Consider the following 16,099-nt stretch of genomic DNA (forward strand, 5'->3'; position numbering starts at 1 on the left):
ATGGTTCAACGCTTTGATCAGTTATAGATCAAGACTTGCGTGTCTGAGCTGTACAATACAAGTAATGTCCCTGTGTCTCCAACATTACAATTCCTCCCTCATCCACAGTGTGGGTGAAATATTTACAGGTTATACATGACAATGGATTTGTTCACAGCTTCCATCCAGAGCAGCTATGTAGACTTCCCTGTTAGCATTGTGTTAGCTGTCTACTTTATTAAAGCAAAAAAAAAAAAATCATCCTATGTCAAAAAAAAATACTGCTTTTGCGTTCTGTTAACTCCATCAAACTGAAGATACATACATATGTTAAGTGTCGCAAAAATCTGAGATAATTTAATTAGTGTGAAGTTTCTATGTGTCATTTGCATTTTGGACTGAATGCAACAAAAGTAGCTTATAAGTTTAAGCAGAATTCAACAACAGAACAGGCATATGGAGTACTGCAAAGCAAAAACACCACACCAATAAAGTCATATACAGTATTTTTTCTCAAGAGACTATTCAAGATTTAACAAAAACAGTACAGTACTGTATGTATGTTAATACAATATAAGTCACAAAACATTATCGAGGTCACGACTGTGAAGGAGGCATCTACCAAAGCAGCATCCACCAAGCAATGAAACAAGGCTGTCCTATGGCACCACCATGTGGTTGAGTCTGCACAACCAAAGCTATTCTCAGAGAATACTGCAAGTTAACCTTATGAACTACAAGACTGAACTTACATCTCTTTTGAAGTCACACGTTATATGCGTAGCTTGTACATAAAGTGTTCAGATGAAAATTTGTCGATTCTATGGCAAAATTATTCACCCTGTTACCCTAGGGTAAATCAGCAGCTGTCAAATAGAAGCTGGAGAACAAGTTCTATCATGTCAGATTTTTTTTTGTTTGTTTTGACAGTAAATGTAAAAGACTATATTAAAGGGGCCCTGAGTGAACAAACTCAATCAATCAACAGGAAACATTACTTCCTCTACCTTTACCTGCTGTTCAGTAATTGCAACTAAAAGCCTGTTCATCTGTTTTTGAGAATAGATAAATATTTTTTGCAGTGCTGCTTCTTTAAAGGCCCATTCTGTAACTTTATTCAATTTACTTTTGTGTGTTTCTCAACTGATATGATAATTCAAAAGTACTTACAGTACATTTAGTCATGTTAGCCAGTTGCCACTGTATTAAATCCTCCTGTACAAACCCTGCAATCAGCCTCTATGTTTCACGGCAGAGATGAGGTTTTTGTGGAAAACTGTATTTGTTAGATTTAAAGTCTGTGATTGCTCTGTCCAAACAACACTGCTCTAGAAATCTTGAATATAAGACATGTGCTATTTAATCAAGTTGAGACAGACTAGCGATGAGACTGAGAGTGGACTTACACACTCACATGAGCTTTTAGCTTTACTTGTGCCCATATGGGACTCGTGCTGCGGAGAAAGCCAATTGAGGTGTCAAGTGGTCCTTGATGTTACTGGATATTTGAGGGACTGGATTTAACTTGAATAGGAATTCCTCCAGTGTGAATTACCAACACAGCAGTATACACTTCCATAACACAACTATAACAAATATACAATAAAGTATCTCCCCTAATATCAGCATGATTATAATGCAACATTGTTACGAGGTATGTATTTGTGCATTCAAAAATCTGTTTTAACAGTAGAGACTTTTATGAAAATCTACATCAACATGACCTTCGAGACCATAATCCAGTCAGGAATCTGTATATATTAATATGTATACTCATTTATTCCCATTACAGACATGTTGATTCAGCTTTTTCACATGAAATGGGCAAAAAATAAAACCTACTGGCTTAAAAACATTATCCTCTTTACTAACACCTTTCTGACAATTTCTCTGTAGATTAAGAAGAACAAAAGATTCAAGACTGCTTTCAAGAGGGACTTTCCATTAATTCACACTAAGACATTGAGAAATAAACATTAACAATAGTATCTATTTCCTTATTGTCTTAAACTGCTGTTTTACAGAGGAGGCTAAAAAGATGTTATAGGCTGGCCTGGCCAACTCACCCAAAGACTAGACTCTTATCTCATGATGTCCAGTTCTGGATGGATAAACCGTCACCATAATAAATATAAGTGAGAATGAATTATCTAAATTAAATGAATATTTTTATCCATCCTCTTAATGACTCCTAATGTTAAGTAGTTTTTGTTTCAAGTTTTAAGCTTTAAGCTTAGGAAACACTAGAACTCTCCTCAAGGAGTAAGAGGGACCCCAAGGGCACCAAGGGCCAAGCTAGTGCCTTGAAAGACCCACCTTACATAATCATGACAGACTTATACAATTTACATACCAAACATAATGTAATGCAAATTCACGCCAGCTTAAAAAACAAATAAAATCTAATTCTTCAAACAGAAGGTTGGTAAATTGGTGGGTTTCCTCTCCACTATATCCCTGACTATATTTACTATGAATGATAACCAGGCACCCACTGCGAAGCTCGCCACACCCCCTTTCAAGGAACGCCATTTTGTTGACATACAGACTTGCAATCAAAATAAGCTCCTTAACAGGAGCTTTAAAGCCAAGCATGACCATGACATGTAATGCCTATAAATGAAACATGCGTAACATCACAATAACAGCATCTACAGAAAAAAACATCGTTGTCTTGAGCCATAAATCGGTTTTTTTGAAGTCTCCGGCCACCCATTTCAACATGAAACTCGCCTCGATTGACGTCACCGAGCCATCTTTGTCCACCTAATCCAAGCGGCCGTTTATTACACCTTCATTACTGCACGGACTCTGACAGCGCCAGGCTCTAGTTATAGCCTGTAGGTGCCGCATCGCCGTAGAAATAGGAAGAGGGGGAAAAAAAGGTTTTGTAGCGAGGGGACACACATCTCAGTGGCAGATACAAGACAGTGCTCCTCCTAGGCTATATAGGCAGGGAAACGCCACAATAACCATCCAAAGGGTGCCAGAGGGTAGAGAGGAGCGCAGAAGGCAATCCACATCCATCTGCCAGCTACTTAGTACGCGCTAACATTTCCAGTCCGGATTTCAGCACAGCTGTCTAGCCAACACAACCAGGGAAAATGTAAGTACAGCGTCGTTTTAAAGCTGCTTCTTGTAAATCCTGATTTATTAATGAATACCAATTTTGTCCTCACGACTTATGTTGGCAGGTTTTTTTTAGGGGGGGGGGGGGGGGGGGGGGGATTTATGGTGTCTGAATGGTCTCTTGTGTTTCTTCGCTATCTTATTCTGAAATAATTGCACTGGTTAGTCAGTATATAATTTATGTAGTACATAGCTGGTGAATGTAATTTCACAGCTTCATTTCTCTGATAATGTGACCCAACTGTAGAGGCTAACGCGTCGGCCTAACCTTGGAGCAGACGGAAGCATCGGATTTATCTGCTATTAAACTCATTATTAGCCTCATTTTCAGGCGTTTACACGTTCAACAAGCTCCGTCCTCATCGCCTGTCTCTTTCATTTTGTCGTCTGGTACTGTTTCACTGGAGCCAGCACGCACGCATTTTTTTTTTCCAGTTTGGACTGGTTTGATTTGAAAAGGACACCGTCTGTGCGATTACCCACAGGCTAATTAAAACCACATTAGGAAAACATACAATAAAGCCCTTTTGTCCCTAAACATTTCCGGGGCTTATTTCTTTTTTGTGTGTGTCGCTTGAACCGCAGGTGACGATTAGGCTAATTGTAGAAACAGCAAGGACATAATGTTGAACAAGCTGTTTGAGAAGCGACAGGCGGTGTTTAGATAGCCTGTTGAACATGTAAAGCTTCGACATTATTCGACGAATACTTCACAGACCTTCTTACAGACGATGATATTATTAGCTCTGAATTAGGCTTAGGCCTAGTTTACGTGATATTTGCAACCTACAGCGGGGGGTGGGGATAGCCTAGCCTCCTACTGTATGTCGTCGATTGTCGTGCGAGGGCGGACAGCTATATATCTCACCATATTTCAGGGTGTTTGCGTCTTCGGGGGCGAATTAAACCTGTAAAATGTCTCTCCTCCAGACCTTTTGTGTGTCCCTCTTTGTTTTCGACCGCCCATAATAACGAATATATAAAGGGTAGGCTAAAGAAAGATAGCCGTGATAACCTCGCCTGTCAGTTTTTGCATAGCAGGCAACACGTAAAACACACATGTCATTGAGCTGTAGCATTAGCGTTCCCTCTGTGGCTTATAGGCTAAATCTGTCATTATTTTTAGTCGTAATAGTTCACCCAAATGCTTAAAAATCTATCTCACATAAGGAACCTCCCCACCCTCGATGTGGTAGGCTGTCACTGTATTTACAGGCCCGTCGTGCTCGTCGTGAAACGTGATGTTTTACAGGACATTCATGTAGGACCTAGTGTGTGTGTGTGTGTGTGTGTGTGTTTGTGTGTGTGTGTATGTGAGTGTACGGACAGAAATGAAAGGATGAGTGCTCGGGGTAAAGGTTCCAGTTCAGTAACATCAAACAGAATGGGATAGTGAGGCTGGGACCAGACAGTTTCTGGTGTGGGCTGCTGTGGCGCTGTCCAGTGCTGAAATGTCGCTCTCCAGTGCTGAAAGTCAGACAGCGTGCTTTTCCATGACAGTGACCACCCAAACAGAAATCCATTAGACCAGGGACCTTTAAACAATTTAAATCAAATACAAAATGATATTATGCCATCTATCTATCTATCTGTCTATCTATCTATCTATCTATCTATCTATCTATCTATCTATCTATCTGTCTGTCTGTCTGTCTGTCTGTTCAAAGGAGACTTACTGGCATAGGAGACATACGTTTACAAAGCAAGTGTGACATAAAAAAAACGAGTACATACTAGAATTAAGAACATATACAACAATATATAAGAATAGGTCAAATTAACTAAGGTTATAAATATAAGCATTGTTTTATATATATATATATATATATATATATATATATATATATATATATATATATATATATATATATATATACATATATATATGAGAGAAATATAAAGATATCTGTTCTGTATCTCTCTCTCTCTCTATCTATCTATCTATCTATCTATCTATCTATCTATCTATCTATCTATCTAACTAACTAACTAACTACTTTTAGGCTACATCATGTATAAAAGATGTGTTTTAACTAGTCCTCATTTCATTGGGGACCCTTGCAAACACAGACCCCCTTAATGTCGCAGGAGCACTCTGTGGAAACCACAGGTCTAGACTATTTTTAAAGTCTTGAAAGAGGGTTGAATATATTTAGCTTTCATAGAAAATCTGACATTATCAGTCGACTGGAGAGAGAGGAATGTGACACCTTACCAACCCAGCATGTCAGATTAGCTGTCTTCATCAGATCAGAGTTCTTCTTTCACTTTTGATTTCTCTTGTTTTCTGTGATTATGGCCCTGCTATAGGGTGAGGTTGCAACATCTCTCTTGGCATCCAGTAACCTCCACACACAAATTCATTGGCAGGTAGCGACAGTTTTTTACCAAAAAGCTGAGAAGACCAGTGAAATAGGTTACATTTATGAGGTTTCATTCACCATCAATATCTATTGACTGAATCAGTCAAATCAAGAAATGTATCAATAAACATGATGTGATGTTGCTATCACACTACAATGATACTATGTGTCCATTATATTGGGAGCATACAATCAATTCTATGTATCACCTTCAATGAAAAGTGAAGATTACACACCAAAATGGTACGGTTTCCAGTTTGACGCTCCATGGAACGCAGTGGGCGGTATTCACGGGATGTGGAAGCTGGTGAGAAATCTTGTCGATGCACTAGCAACTCTTCCTGGTTGGTCGGGATGCCAGTTCAGAGGTGACAATAGCACGAACCTCTGCAAACATGACACCTTTGTGGTGATACTCCTTGCATGGATGTCATATAGTTTAATATTAAGCAGTAAATATCGTCAGTTCTTTTTAAATGTTCATACTGATGCTGAATGTAACCCTGATATGTAACAATTATTGAATGATAATCACTCTATTCCCAAGAAATAAAATGATATATATTTTCTAGATACATATCTTTGCTTAGGACGCATAATAATAATATACCATGACAGATATTACAGGTAGCCTCAAGTGTTTTACAGTATATTGCCAGTTTCTGTTAGGGCTGGCTGGCAGCTGATACGGACCACCAGCACCACCAGGCCAACTATTCAGAAGGATTTGTTGTTGTTAGAGGATTAGTCATGTCTGTGCGTGTAAAGGTGACCTTTATACACAGTTTTGTCTCGCACTAATAAGCTGTGTCATACTACATGCAAAATTTAAGCATTTTTATTTGCTATTTTATGTATCCGTAACTACATGGAGTTACTGTGCAGAATGTTTAAGATTTAATGTTAAGACATCTAAATAGATCCTTCAAGATAAGGATGCCACTGTATTTTTGTTGTTATGGGCACATATTGTTATTGAAGGATTGAGATAAATGTATTTGACACTAGCTTGTTGTTCATTTAATTTTTTTATGGTCAATCAGTATTACCTTTTTGTGTATTTCAGCTATGTAGTGTTACATTTCCACTTCAGAGGAAGGGGCCTGTACCAATAATGCATGTTTGAATTTGATGAATTTGTTTAGGTAGGTTGTGGAGCAGCTGTTACATGATGTTCTGCTCTATGTTTTTGATGAGTCTCACATCACTAATGATTTGCCTGCATGAGATATACAGTCGGTGTGTAGTTTTCACTCAACACGGGTTTTTCTTTATCTTTCATATAAGATTTGCACAATCAACAACAGGGGGTTGATAAAATGGGATTAGCATTCAACTTGAGAAAGGAAATACAATGAGAAGAATATCAAAAATAAATAAAATGATTCTGCTCTGTTGATCTACAAAAAGTCTATAATTATTAAAGAAATGTTCATACATCACTGTATATATTTTTAATATCTTGCTTCTCCTGCATCAAAGAGCAGAGGTACTAGTACATGTTAACATGAAGACGAGGATTTTTCATGGTGCTTTCACTTTTCATTGGTAAATGACACTCTCACTTAAACTCTCTGTCTCTCACTGAGGTCATTATTGGTGCTTAGCGCATCCAAAAGAACAAATCTATGTAGGCCGCAATACAACGTGACATGACATGACAGAATCAGCTAGACTTTTGCAAAGTCAAGCTGATTCTGCTTGTGATAGAAGGTAATTATCTGGACCCTTCAGCACTAAAATATGGAGCTGTTCATTTTTTGAACTTTTGTAACAATCCTACAAATTAGATTTGATTCTGATTTTAATCACAATACCAAAATGTGACTATTTTTTCCATCCATCCATTCACATTCAAACTACAAAACCATCCATCCAGCTCTGTTCAATTCACAGCAAAACTTCACACTAAATAGAAAATGAGAAAATAAATTAACTCATTAAAGTGAGTTCAAAATGATGAATAATCCCTGAAATAATACATTTTTATGATTACAGATGTAAAACATCTACGTCATAGAGCAAGACTGAGACAATTACACACACACTATGAATCACCTTAGGGCATGAGTGTATCTGAAATATTTGACACACACACAAAAAAAAAATCTGATATTTGAGCAGTTTAGCACTTTGATGTTGAGTATATTATGTTGTCAGTTATGAACTTTTAAAAGAGACAGACAGACATAGAAAAATACTTGCACATTACATCAATTTTAATTTACTTCCCTGTAATCAAATTAGCACACCACACATATGAAATATGCAAAAATATTCAAATCAATTAATTGTAATAGCCAAACATTCTTATTCTATCTCTTCTTACATTATTTGTTTTTAAGCTGTCTTTCCTTTTTCTGAATGAACATTAGTCCCTCTAAAATACAAATCACATGATGCATTCAGTATGTGTACATTATGTAATTTATGTAAAAAGCCTGTGTCCTGACGAATTTTTGTTTTGTTTTGTTTTGTTACTGAAGTGCAGTAATATCAGCATCATGTGATCTCGACTTTCTAAGTTTTTTTTTGGTGGATATACTTAATATAACAATTGAATATTTGTACTTTTTATCATCAGGTCTGCCCCAGCTGGAGCCCCTGCACCAGAGGGAGGGAGTCAGGCCCCTCCCAACCTCACCAGCAACCGTCGTCTGCAGCAGACACAGGCACAGGTGGATGAGGTGAGTACTCGCCTCACTGAAAGAAAGCAAGTCATGTTGCCAGACTGTGATGTAGGTATCTACAGTTTTATCATTGTTCATTGGTTACTGGTAACTCAATCCTTTCTTCTTCATACATATTATACAAAATTAAAAACAGAAAAACACAAATCTTTTGTTGTTAGGAATATGTTCGACTCTAGTCATTTATATAAAGCTTGAAACTGTGGTCAGACAAGAAACTTAATAAACAACTTTAAATCATAACCCACATCTAAGCTAGCATAAAAAATAAAATAAAACTATTAACAGTCCAGCTCCATCCCTCATAGAAAGTCATCCTGTGTCGACAGCTGATAACACTACATTGCTCTGCGTGTCTTTCCCCAGGTGGTGGATATCATGCGTGTAAACGTGGATAAGGTTCTGGAGCGTGATCAGAAGCTGTCAGAACTGGACGATAGGGCTGACGCCCTGCAGGCTGGAGCCTCTCAGTTTGAGACCAGCGCTGCAAAACTGAAGAATAAATACTGGTGGAAGAATGCCAAGGTGAGGACATACAGTACAGACGTTATTATGCAAACAGCAAATATATGTGTATAAAGGGAGCCTTATATTGCACCAGTGTCAAAAAAACAAAAAAGAAAGCCTTCAAGTATGTGTGACAAATCACTTATATCTAACAACAGTTTTCTTGGACATCAATGTCATTGTGTTATTGGTTGTTCTCAGGTAGAAATTCTTCATATTACCATTACACAATGGCATGTCTCTTTGGAATCATTATGCTAGTACTTCATGCTATGCAGCAGTGTTAAACAATGTTAGGGTGCCAGAAGTTGAGCTCATTGAGGTTAATTTAACTGTTGGATTAGATGACGCATTCATATTATGTGAGCATGAATGATAATACAGTACAAGTAGAAAGGGTGACATTACATTATGTTCATATATTCTAAGACTGCCTGTGTTTGATGTATTTTGGTGTTGTTAAAATGTTGTTTTACAACACACTGTAATTGCAATAATATTTTATGTAGATTTTTTGTTAAATTTACATATTTGATTAAAAGGCTTTTGAAAAAAGGGCAAAATGTACTGCTTTTCTAATGACTTTTTCTGAAAATCCTACAGATGATGATTATCCTGGGTGTGATATGCGTGATTGTCCTCATCGTCATTATTGGTAAGAGTCCTTTTCACTTTTTTGAGTACATAGATTATCTCATTCTGATCTCTCCATAGTACAAAGTAATGATGGAATTAATCAATTGTTAAACTGTTAAAAAACAACACTAAAATAGTCTTTTACATATTATACACAGACATATATATAATATACTGTATGTCCCTGAATAAAACAGACAATTTACAATTTCCTCTCTTCTTTCTGTCTACAGTGTACTTCAGCACCTAAGAAGAGTTGCTCCTACCCCAGTCTGATCCCAACTTCCTTGCTACAGAAAAAAACCCTCAAATTGATGACAAAATTAATCACAGATAATTAATTTATTATATATTTCCCCCGATTAGCCTCGATATAACACCCCTAAACCCTTCAGGGCCCCATGGCTCCCCCACCTCCACCACCTCGCCTCTGGACCCCTGTCAATATTTGTCCTGTGAGTGTGTGGCCCTGTCTCCTTTCTGGGTACTCTTGGCTTTTCTAACCTGCCATACCGAGAACCAAACACTTGTGACGATGCAACAACAGAAAAGGAAACAACGATTGGCGATAATTGTTACATAACTGATATATATAGTTCTTTGTAGAGTTTTATTCTGATATATACTGTTTTGTAGGTGTGTGTGCGTGCGTGTGTGCATTTTGTATTTTTTAATTTTTGTATTAATTTTACGTATGCTTCAGCGTTAACTACTGCCTATTAATCAAAGTGTGTATAATGCATGTTATCATCATCTGTCCGTCCACCTGCTTACTCTCTCATTCTGGTGTTTTTGCACAGCAGAGTTAGTCTCCATTCAGCTACGGAAATACCAACTGATTAGCGAGTTCATCTGTGTTACTCGTGTCCAAAATAAGCCAGAGAACTAAAACTTGTACTAAAAAAAATATCATCAAGTTACAAAAATTGGAGCTATTCCATAGACAAAACTGCCCTTAAAAATTCACCAGGTTACTCCATCAGTCACATTCTCCTGATTTCTATAACTTGATGCCAGAAATTCAAGTCTTAGCTTCTTTGCTGGTTTTCTGAGAGAGTTCACGCTCACTGATATTGATCAACCATACAAATAATGCATGAATTGTTAAACCCTTCCCTAGCAATCATTCATCTCCAGTCCAATCCATCATAACCCACCCATTATCTGAGTGTCATTTTTCTCTTTAATAACTGTCGTGTCTTCAACGCCCCAGCCCTCTTCTGTCTCGCAGCATGCTTGAACACCTCAATTTCTTATAATAATTTCAATACTGCCATAGTACAGTTGGACCAATGTCTGTAGATGTTTCTTTTTTATTTAAATATTACGTAGTGTCTTATTTCGAAAACATTCCTTCATTGCAGTTTAGTGCAAATGCTCTTACTGTAGCACATGTAAGTGTAAGTATCTTTAAAAAAAAAAAAAAAACATGCGATGAAACCTGTGTCGAAAACGTCGGTCATACAAACCATAGGAGAAAATAGTTATAGTTAATAGCTGTAAGGGTACGTTTTGGATAGACAGGATTAGAATTTCAATCTGTCCAAATGATTTTCTTTTGTAATATTGGTGATGTTATCTTAACATTACACTTACAGTATACTGTGGAGATGTCATTAATGTCAAACTGTGGATATGGGCTTGAAAAACAATTCTAATGCCAGGGGATAAAAATGGTACCGTTGATGATTCATTAATTTCCATAAAGCAAAGGTTAATTCTCACTGGCCCGTTACATACGTGGACACTGGAAAGCCTTAGTCTCCAGTCACTTCTGTTAGTTACTGTAGGTTATTTCCAGTCAAACACACCCTCACACTTGTAATCTGTGTCGGGGGAGTGGCTGACTGCCGGAAAAGGAATCTGTTTAAAATGCACAAACAACCTTGTTTTTGATGGCGCTGTCTGGCTGGTCAATAGCCTGGCCAAAGGAGATCCTCATGCAGCAAAACCTCTCCACATGAAGAGCACATAAAGAGACAATTCAGCCTTATTTGCAAACCCAGGAACAGGGACAGAGGCTAATGAGGATAATGTTAAAATTCACAGCTGAGTTTTAGTTCAGCAGGCCGCTAACTTTGTAGTGGGTACAGTCAAAAGTTAGTGACATGAGAAGCAACTGTTCAAAAAAAAAGAGTAGCATTCCTAAAAAGAGTGTTTTGCTAGCGCAGTGGTTCTGTCTCAGTGTTTCTCCCTATAGTTAAGGCCTTTTTTCTTTTTTAAATATAATAGATTCTATTTTTTATTATAGTATATTTTTGTGTGAAACAGACAGGTAAAGAGGAAGTGTGCAATCAGTACCATTTGCTGCCAACAGCAGTAAGCTCCTCTTTACCTCTGTCTGCTGTGTTTTTTGTAATTCAGCTCCGTGCGTTATACACTGCCAAGCAACAAGGGAGAAGCTTCTATTGTTATAGCAGTTATTTCTTTCATTGGTGCCCTCACTGGTTTGGTCTTAAACAATTCTTTTATTTTTTTGGCATCTACTCCTGTGTATTTTTCCCTTTTTGGCTATCTTATGAGCAGGAGAGCAGGGCAATATGATGCACTTGGTTTTTGAATTTTCAAATGCTCTGTCAAACTAAGGCCTTGTATACATGAACCTAAAATTCCTTCAAACTGCAGAAGGTATTTTTGGGCATTTGAAACCATTTTTATTTTATTTACAGGGGTTTACTTTCATGTGGTTGTGGTAAATCTAAGCTCTGAAGCCAGTTATTCAATCAAATTGCTGTTTCATGAAACGGAAGATTTTTAAACGCTTAACAGGAAGCAACTCAGTTCAGGCTTTGCTGCTGCTAAAGACATTGTTAGTAATTCAACAATGTATAAATGTAGATCTTAGGCTACAGTCACTGGAAAGCTTTAGAAACCACAACACCACCTACAATATTTCAAAACTAGTGTGTGTTCAGCCTTAGTAGACTTCTCTCTTTTCAACATGACTTTTTATCTCACCCAGCAGCTGACTAGACCAACCTGCTCCCCTTTTGCTCAACTCACTGATTCAGAATCCTATAGTGTATGTGTGTGTACGCGTGTGTGTGTGTGTGTGTCTGTGTGTGTGCAGGTGCATCAGTGTGTGTGTGTGTGTGTTAGAATAGCTCTGTCTTGGGAATATCCCCAGTTTATCCTGACAGATTAGGCCGCTTAAACCTCAGAGTGAGGGCACGTTGTTTCCTTGACCACTGAAGTACACAAGCAGAGAGGTTACAGATCTGCCAGCCAGTTCTATTAGCAAGGACCCCAACTTTTACAAAGCCACTCCTCCCCACCTCTCCTACGTTTTCCTCCGAACAAAAACAAAAGTAAACTGCAGAAGATTACCAAAGACCAGATTTCCATGCTTACGCTGCCAATGGCCATCAAAAACAAGCGGAGAGAAACAGGTTATCCAAACTATCCTAGTCTGTTTTAAATAGCTTATACCCTTACCCTATCTACCCACGATTACAGGACCTTTTAACTATTACACACTGTTTATACGGTGTGGCAGTTTGGCTTGTGAGTGTGCCATTCTAACATATGCAAGTTAAACCAAAATGTAAGGACCGCATGCTTCAAATCTCGAATACAGTCTCCCCCTACCATGTGTATCCAGATCTGAAGAGAGCTTCTTTAATCTGTAACAAGTTTTTAGACACATGATCCTATAACTAATAATAGCACAACTCTTCTTTTTCTGTCTCCATAGTGCTGCCAAGTTTTAAAATGAAAAGACATGTAAACTAACTTTAGCTATTAGACATACGAGAAAAATGTTATAAAAAATCTGCATTGTTTGGTGTTGTAATATGGGGGTGTTTTGGGGGGTAGGGGGTCCTATATCCTCAGGTTTAAGGTATTAGCAATTTACCAAAATATATATGAGGACAAAAAACTATAATAGCAAACTGTAAAATTGGGTTTTTTGGCAATAGAAAATCATTATGGGGTTACAAATGTGGTCCTTTTAGCCATCCTGCAGGAGTTAACCACACAGTGGACTGAAGTGATGTAACACTACTGATTGGGGTAGGACTTCTGTGTTCTCCATAAATCCAACTGTTGTCCTGTGAGTGCTCAACCAATTTGGTCACAATGGTGAAAATGAAGTGAGTGCTCTCTTTTTCTGTTGCTTTATTGTCTGTATGAAAAGAAGTGCGCATATATTTTAACACCGTGGCACTTTTTCTGTTGTGATTCGTTCATTTGGTGGGATGGGAACATGATTTGGTGGAGAATATCGTCTTTATGCCATCCTTGAGAATTGTTCAGTGATCTCAACTTAACGCTGCGTTCAGGTCATTTGGGGAAATGCGAGCTGCCAACACGGAAAAAGTGTTCAGACCCTCTTCCAGGTTTGAATAACAACTCACAAACTTGTAAGTCAAACTTGGAAGGAAGCAAGCAGAAAGAAACAGACTAACAGAAGATCAACTTTATGAAACAGAGCTTCATGTAATATAGCCGGGAATGTTCCCCAACATTCACCCCCAAATGAGATGAATGCAGCAATAGGAGGGAACCTATTGAGTCTCTGAATGTTCACTGGATGGTTATAAATGTACAATGTTCTACTTAATATATGTTAACATGTTTTCTTTTTTAACCAAATATTGTGTTTTTCTTTTGCATCAATTTAGTAATAACTCCAGATGTCACTGAATTGTGTGTGTGTAAGCACTGATGGGCAAAGGTAAAGAAAATGGGAAGCTAATGGGGGGAAAAAAAGTATTTTTACCTTCAGTTGTCCAGAATGCTTAGAATGATTCTACAGTTTACATCAGATTGCCGTTTGTATCTACAAGATATATTTTTTGTTTAAATCTGTTTATTTTTGAGGAAAGATTTTGATTTCTCTTTGGGACTGGGGTTTGGCCCATATTGCCCCTGTTCATCTGGCCTTACAGGAGGGACAGGACTGGAGGATCATGGGCAATGTGCTCAGTTTTCTTTTTTTTCTTTTCCTTTGCTTTTATTTATTGATAGATTTATTGTGCTGTCATTTGGTATGGGATTAGAAACTAAACAAGGTTGACTCAACGTAAAGGAGAGGAACTGAATGAAAAGCTAAAGTACATAAAATAATTGTAGTGTAAATCTATCAATGTCTTATTATATTGATGAACATCATGAAATATATGTATATTGGAAAAACAGTATCTATGACAACTTGTACTTTTGTGTGTGCTTCATGTGCTTTGTGGGCGTGCAACAATGGGCAGATGCAATTTTGACTGCAATTCTGGGACCTTATCTGACCTGTATGAATAAGCATAAATTTATTATCAATACAAAGATAAACCTCTTTCCTTAATTTACCCTAATTACATGAGTGTGTTTGAAAAATACGTGCAAACCTGGATCTGTAAAAGTGCACATTTCTGCACCCGTCCAGACTGAAGACAGTGTTGTTTCTACATCAGTAGTGATTAACCTCCACACCCTCTAACACACAGACCACTAAAGTCAACACATTAATGCAGACAAATGTTATGTGCACTTAGTCCCATCTGTCTGCAATGAAAACTAAAATCCGCTGTCTCAAAGAGCAAAATGTGTTGGAACTCCAGTCATTATTATCTTTGAAATCTATACAGCACTCCGAAAAGCTTTATTTACATGGTGTGTGTGTGTGTAGGTATGTGTGTGTGTGTGTGTCATCTATATATGCATACAAGGTTTACACATCACTGTGTTGCTGTGCAGATCCCACAGAGAAACAGTGAACCTCTAACTAGACCCCTAATAACACAGTTTAGTCAGTGGTTTACAAAAATCTTTTGCTCATCAGAATTTCTGTAGATTACACAAACTGATTTTTCAGCCACAGTTATAACAATTTATCTATATACAATTACACTCACAAGGATAAATAAAGTTGTATTGAATTGAAAAGTCTAATGGCACCACATTAAAATGATGGAGCAGTCTCCTCCTTATTAGTTATATAATTAATGTCAGCTGAAAAAAGACAGATTATTATTATTTTAGGAAAGTTACAGTTAATTTGCATATTGTGTAAATCGAAAATATTTAATTTTCTTTAATATAAACTGCAAACAGCTTTCATCCCAAGTACAATCTTTCCACAACGCCTTCAAAATGACTGACAGAGTGCCCCCTGATAATGTGTGATACTTACATTAGGACCCATGGCAAACATGAACTCAATAAATAGTTCCATCTATTAATGCTGCACCGGCGGGATTAGGTGCTTTTGACTGGGGTCCCCCAGGACCCTAAAACATTGGTATTTTTTAAAAAGAAACATATAATTAAAACAAAAACATAAAACAATGATATGAAGTCATTAGGAGCAAATTAATTGACAGTCATAAAATATTGGAAATGATAGAATAAAACACCCGTGAGATGATAAAAAAAAAAAAAAAAAAAAAAAAAAAAAGTACACCTTTGGGGTCTGCGGGATTATGGTTATAGTAGTATATAGTCGCTCTACGGTATATGGAGGTATATTTGTCGTAAATACACGTCGATGTCCTCCTAGCAGTAGAAAAACGCTGTAGGGGACTACAGGCTGTTGTAAAAGGAGTCACCGCTAAGAAGCGCTTCATGATGTACATGAAGCAGAATAAATGTTATATTTCTGGCTCTTCTTTCGCTTTATCTGTAGCGGTCAGTACATGAGCTTCAGTAAGTTGTACACTGCCAAACATCACATACGTTGCTTTCCTAAAAGCTAGTAAACAAGAAAAGGAAAGGCTCGTTTAGTGTATTATTAGCTGTTTTTCGTGCTCGGTGAAGGACAGCTGACAGCTTCTTCAGGATGGTTATATCACACAAAACTAA

General features: G+C 37.5%; 1 protein-coding gene across 1 annotated transcript; it reads left to right on the top strand.

Moving 5' to 3' along the window:
* Positions 1 to 2,683: 2,683 nt before the first annotated feature.
* On the top strand, positions 2,684 to 14,448 carry vamp2 (vesicle-associated membrane protein 2). The gene is made up of 5 exons (XM_067607614.1): positions 2,684 to 3,085; positions 8,056 to 8,158; positions 8,528 to 8,686; positions 9,272 to 9,323; positions 9,538 to 14,448. Coding segments are annotated over exons 1-5 (333 nt in total). The 5' UTR covers positions 2,684 to 3,083; the 3' UTR covers positions 9,555 to 14,448.
* Positions 14,449 to 16,099: the final 1,651 nt, after the last annotated feature.

Source organism: Thunnus thynnus, chromosome 13 (assembly GCF_963924715.1).
Source record: "Thunnus thynnus chromosome 13, fThuThy2.1, whole genome shotgun sequence".
Taxonomy (NCBI): domain Eukaryota; kingdom Metazoa; phylum Chordata; class Actinopteri; order Scombriformes; family Scombridae; genus Thunnus; species Thunnus thynnus.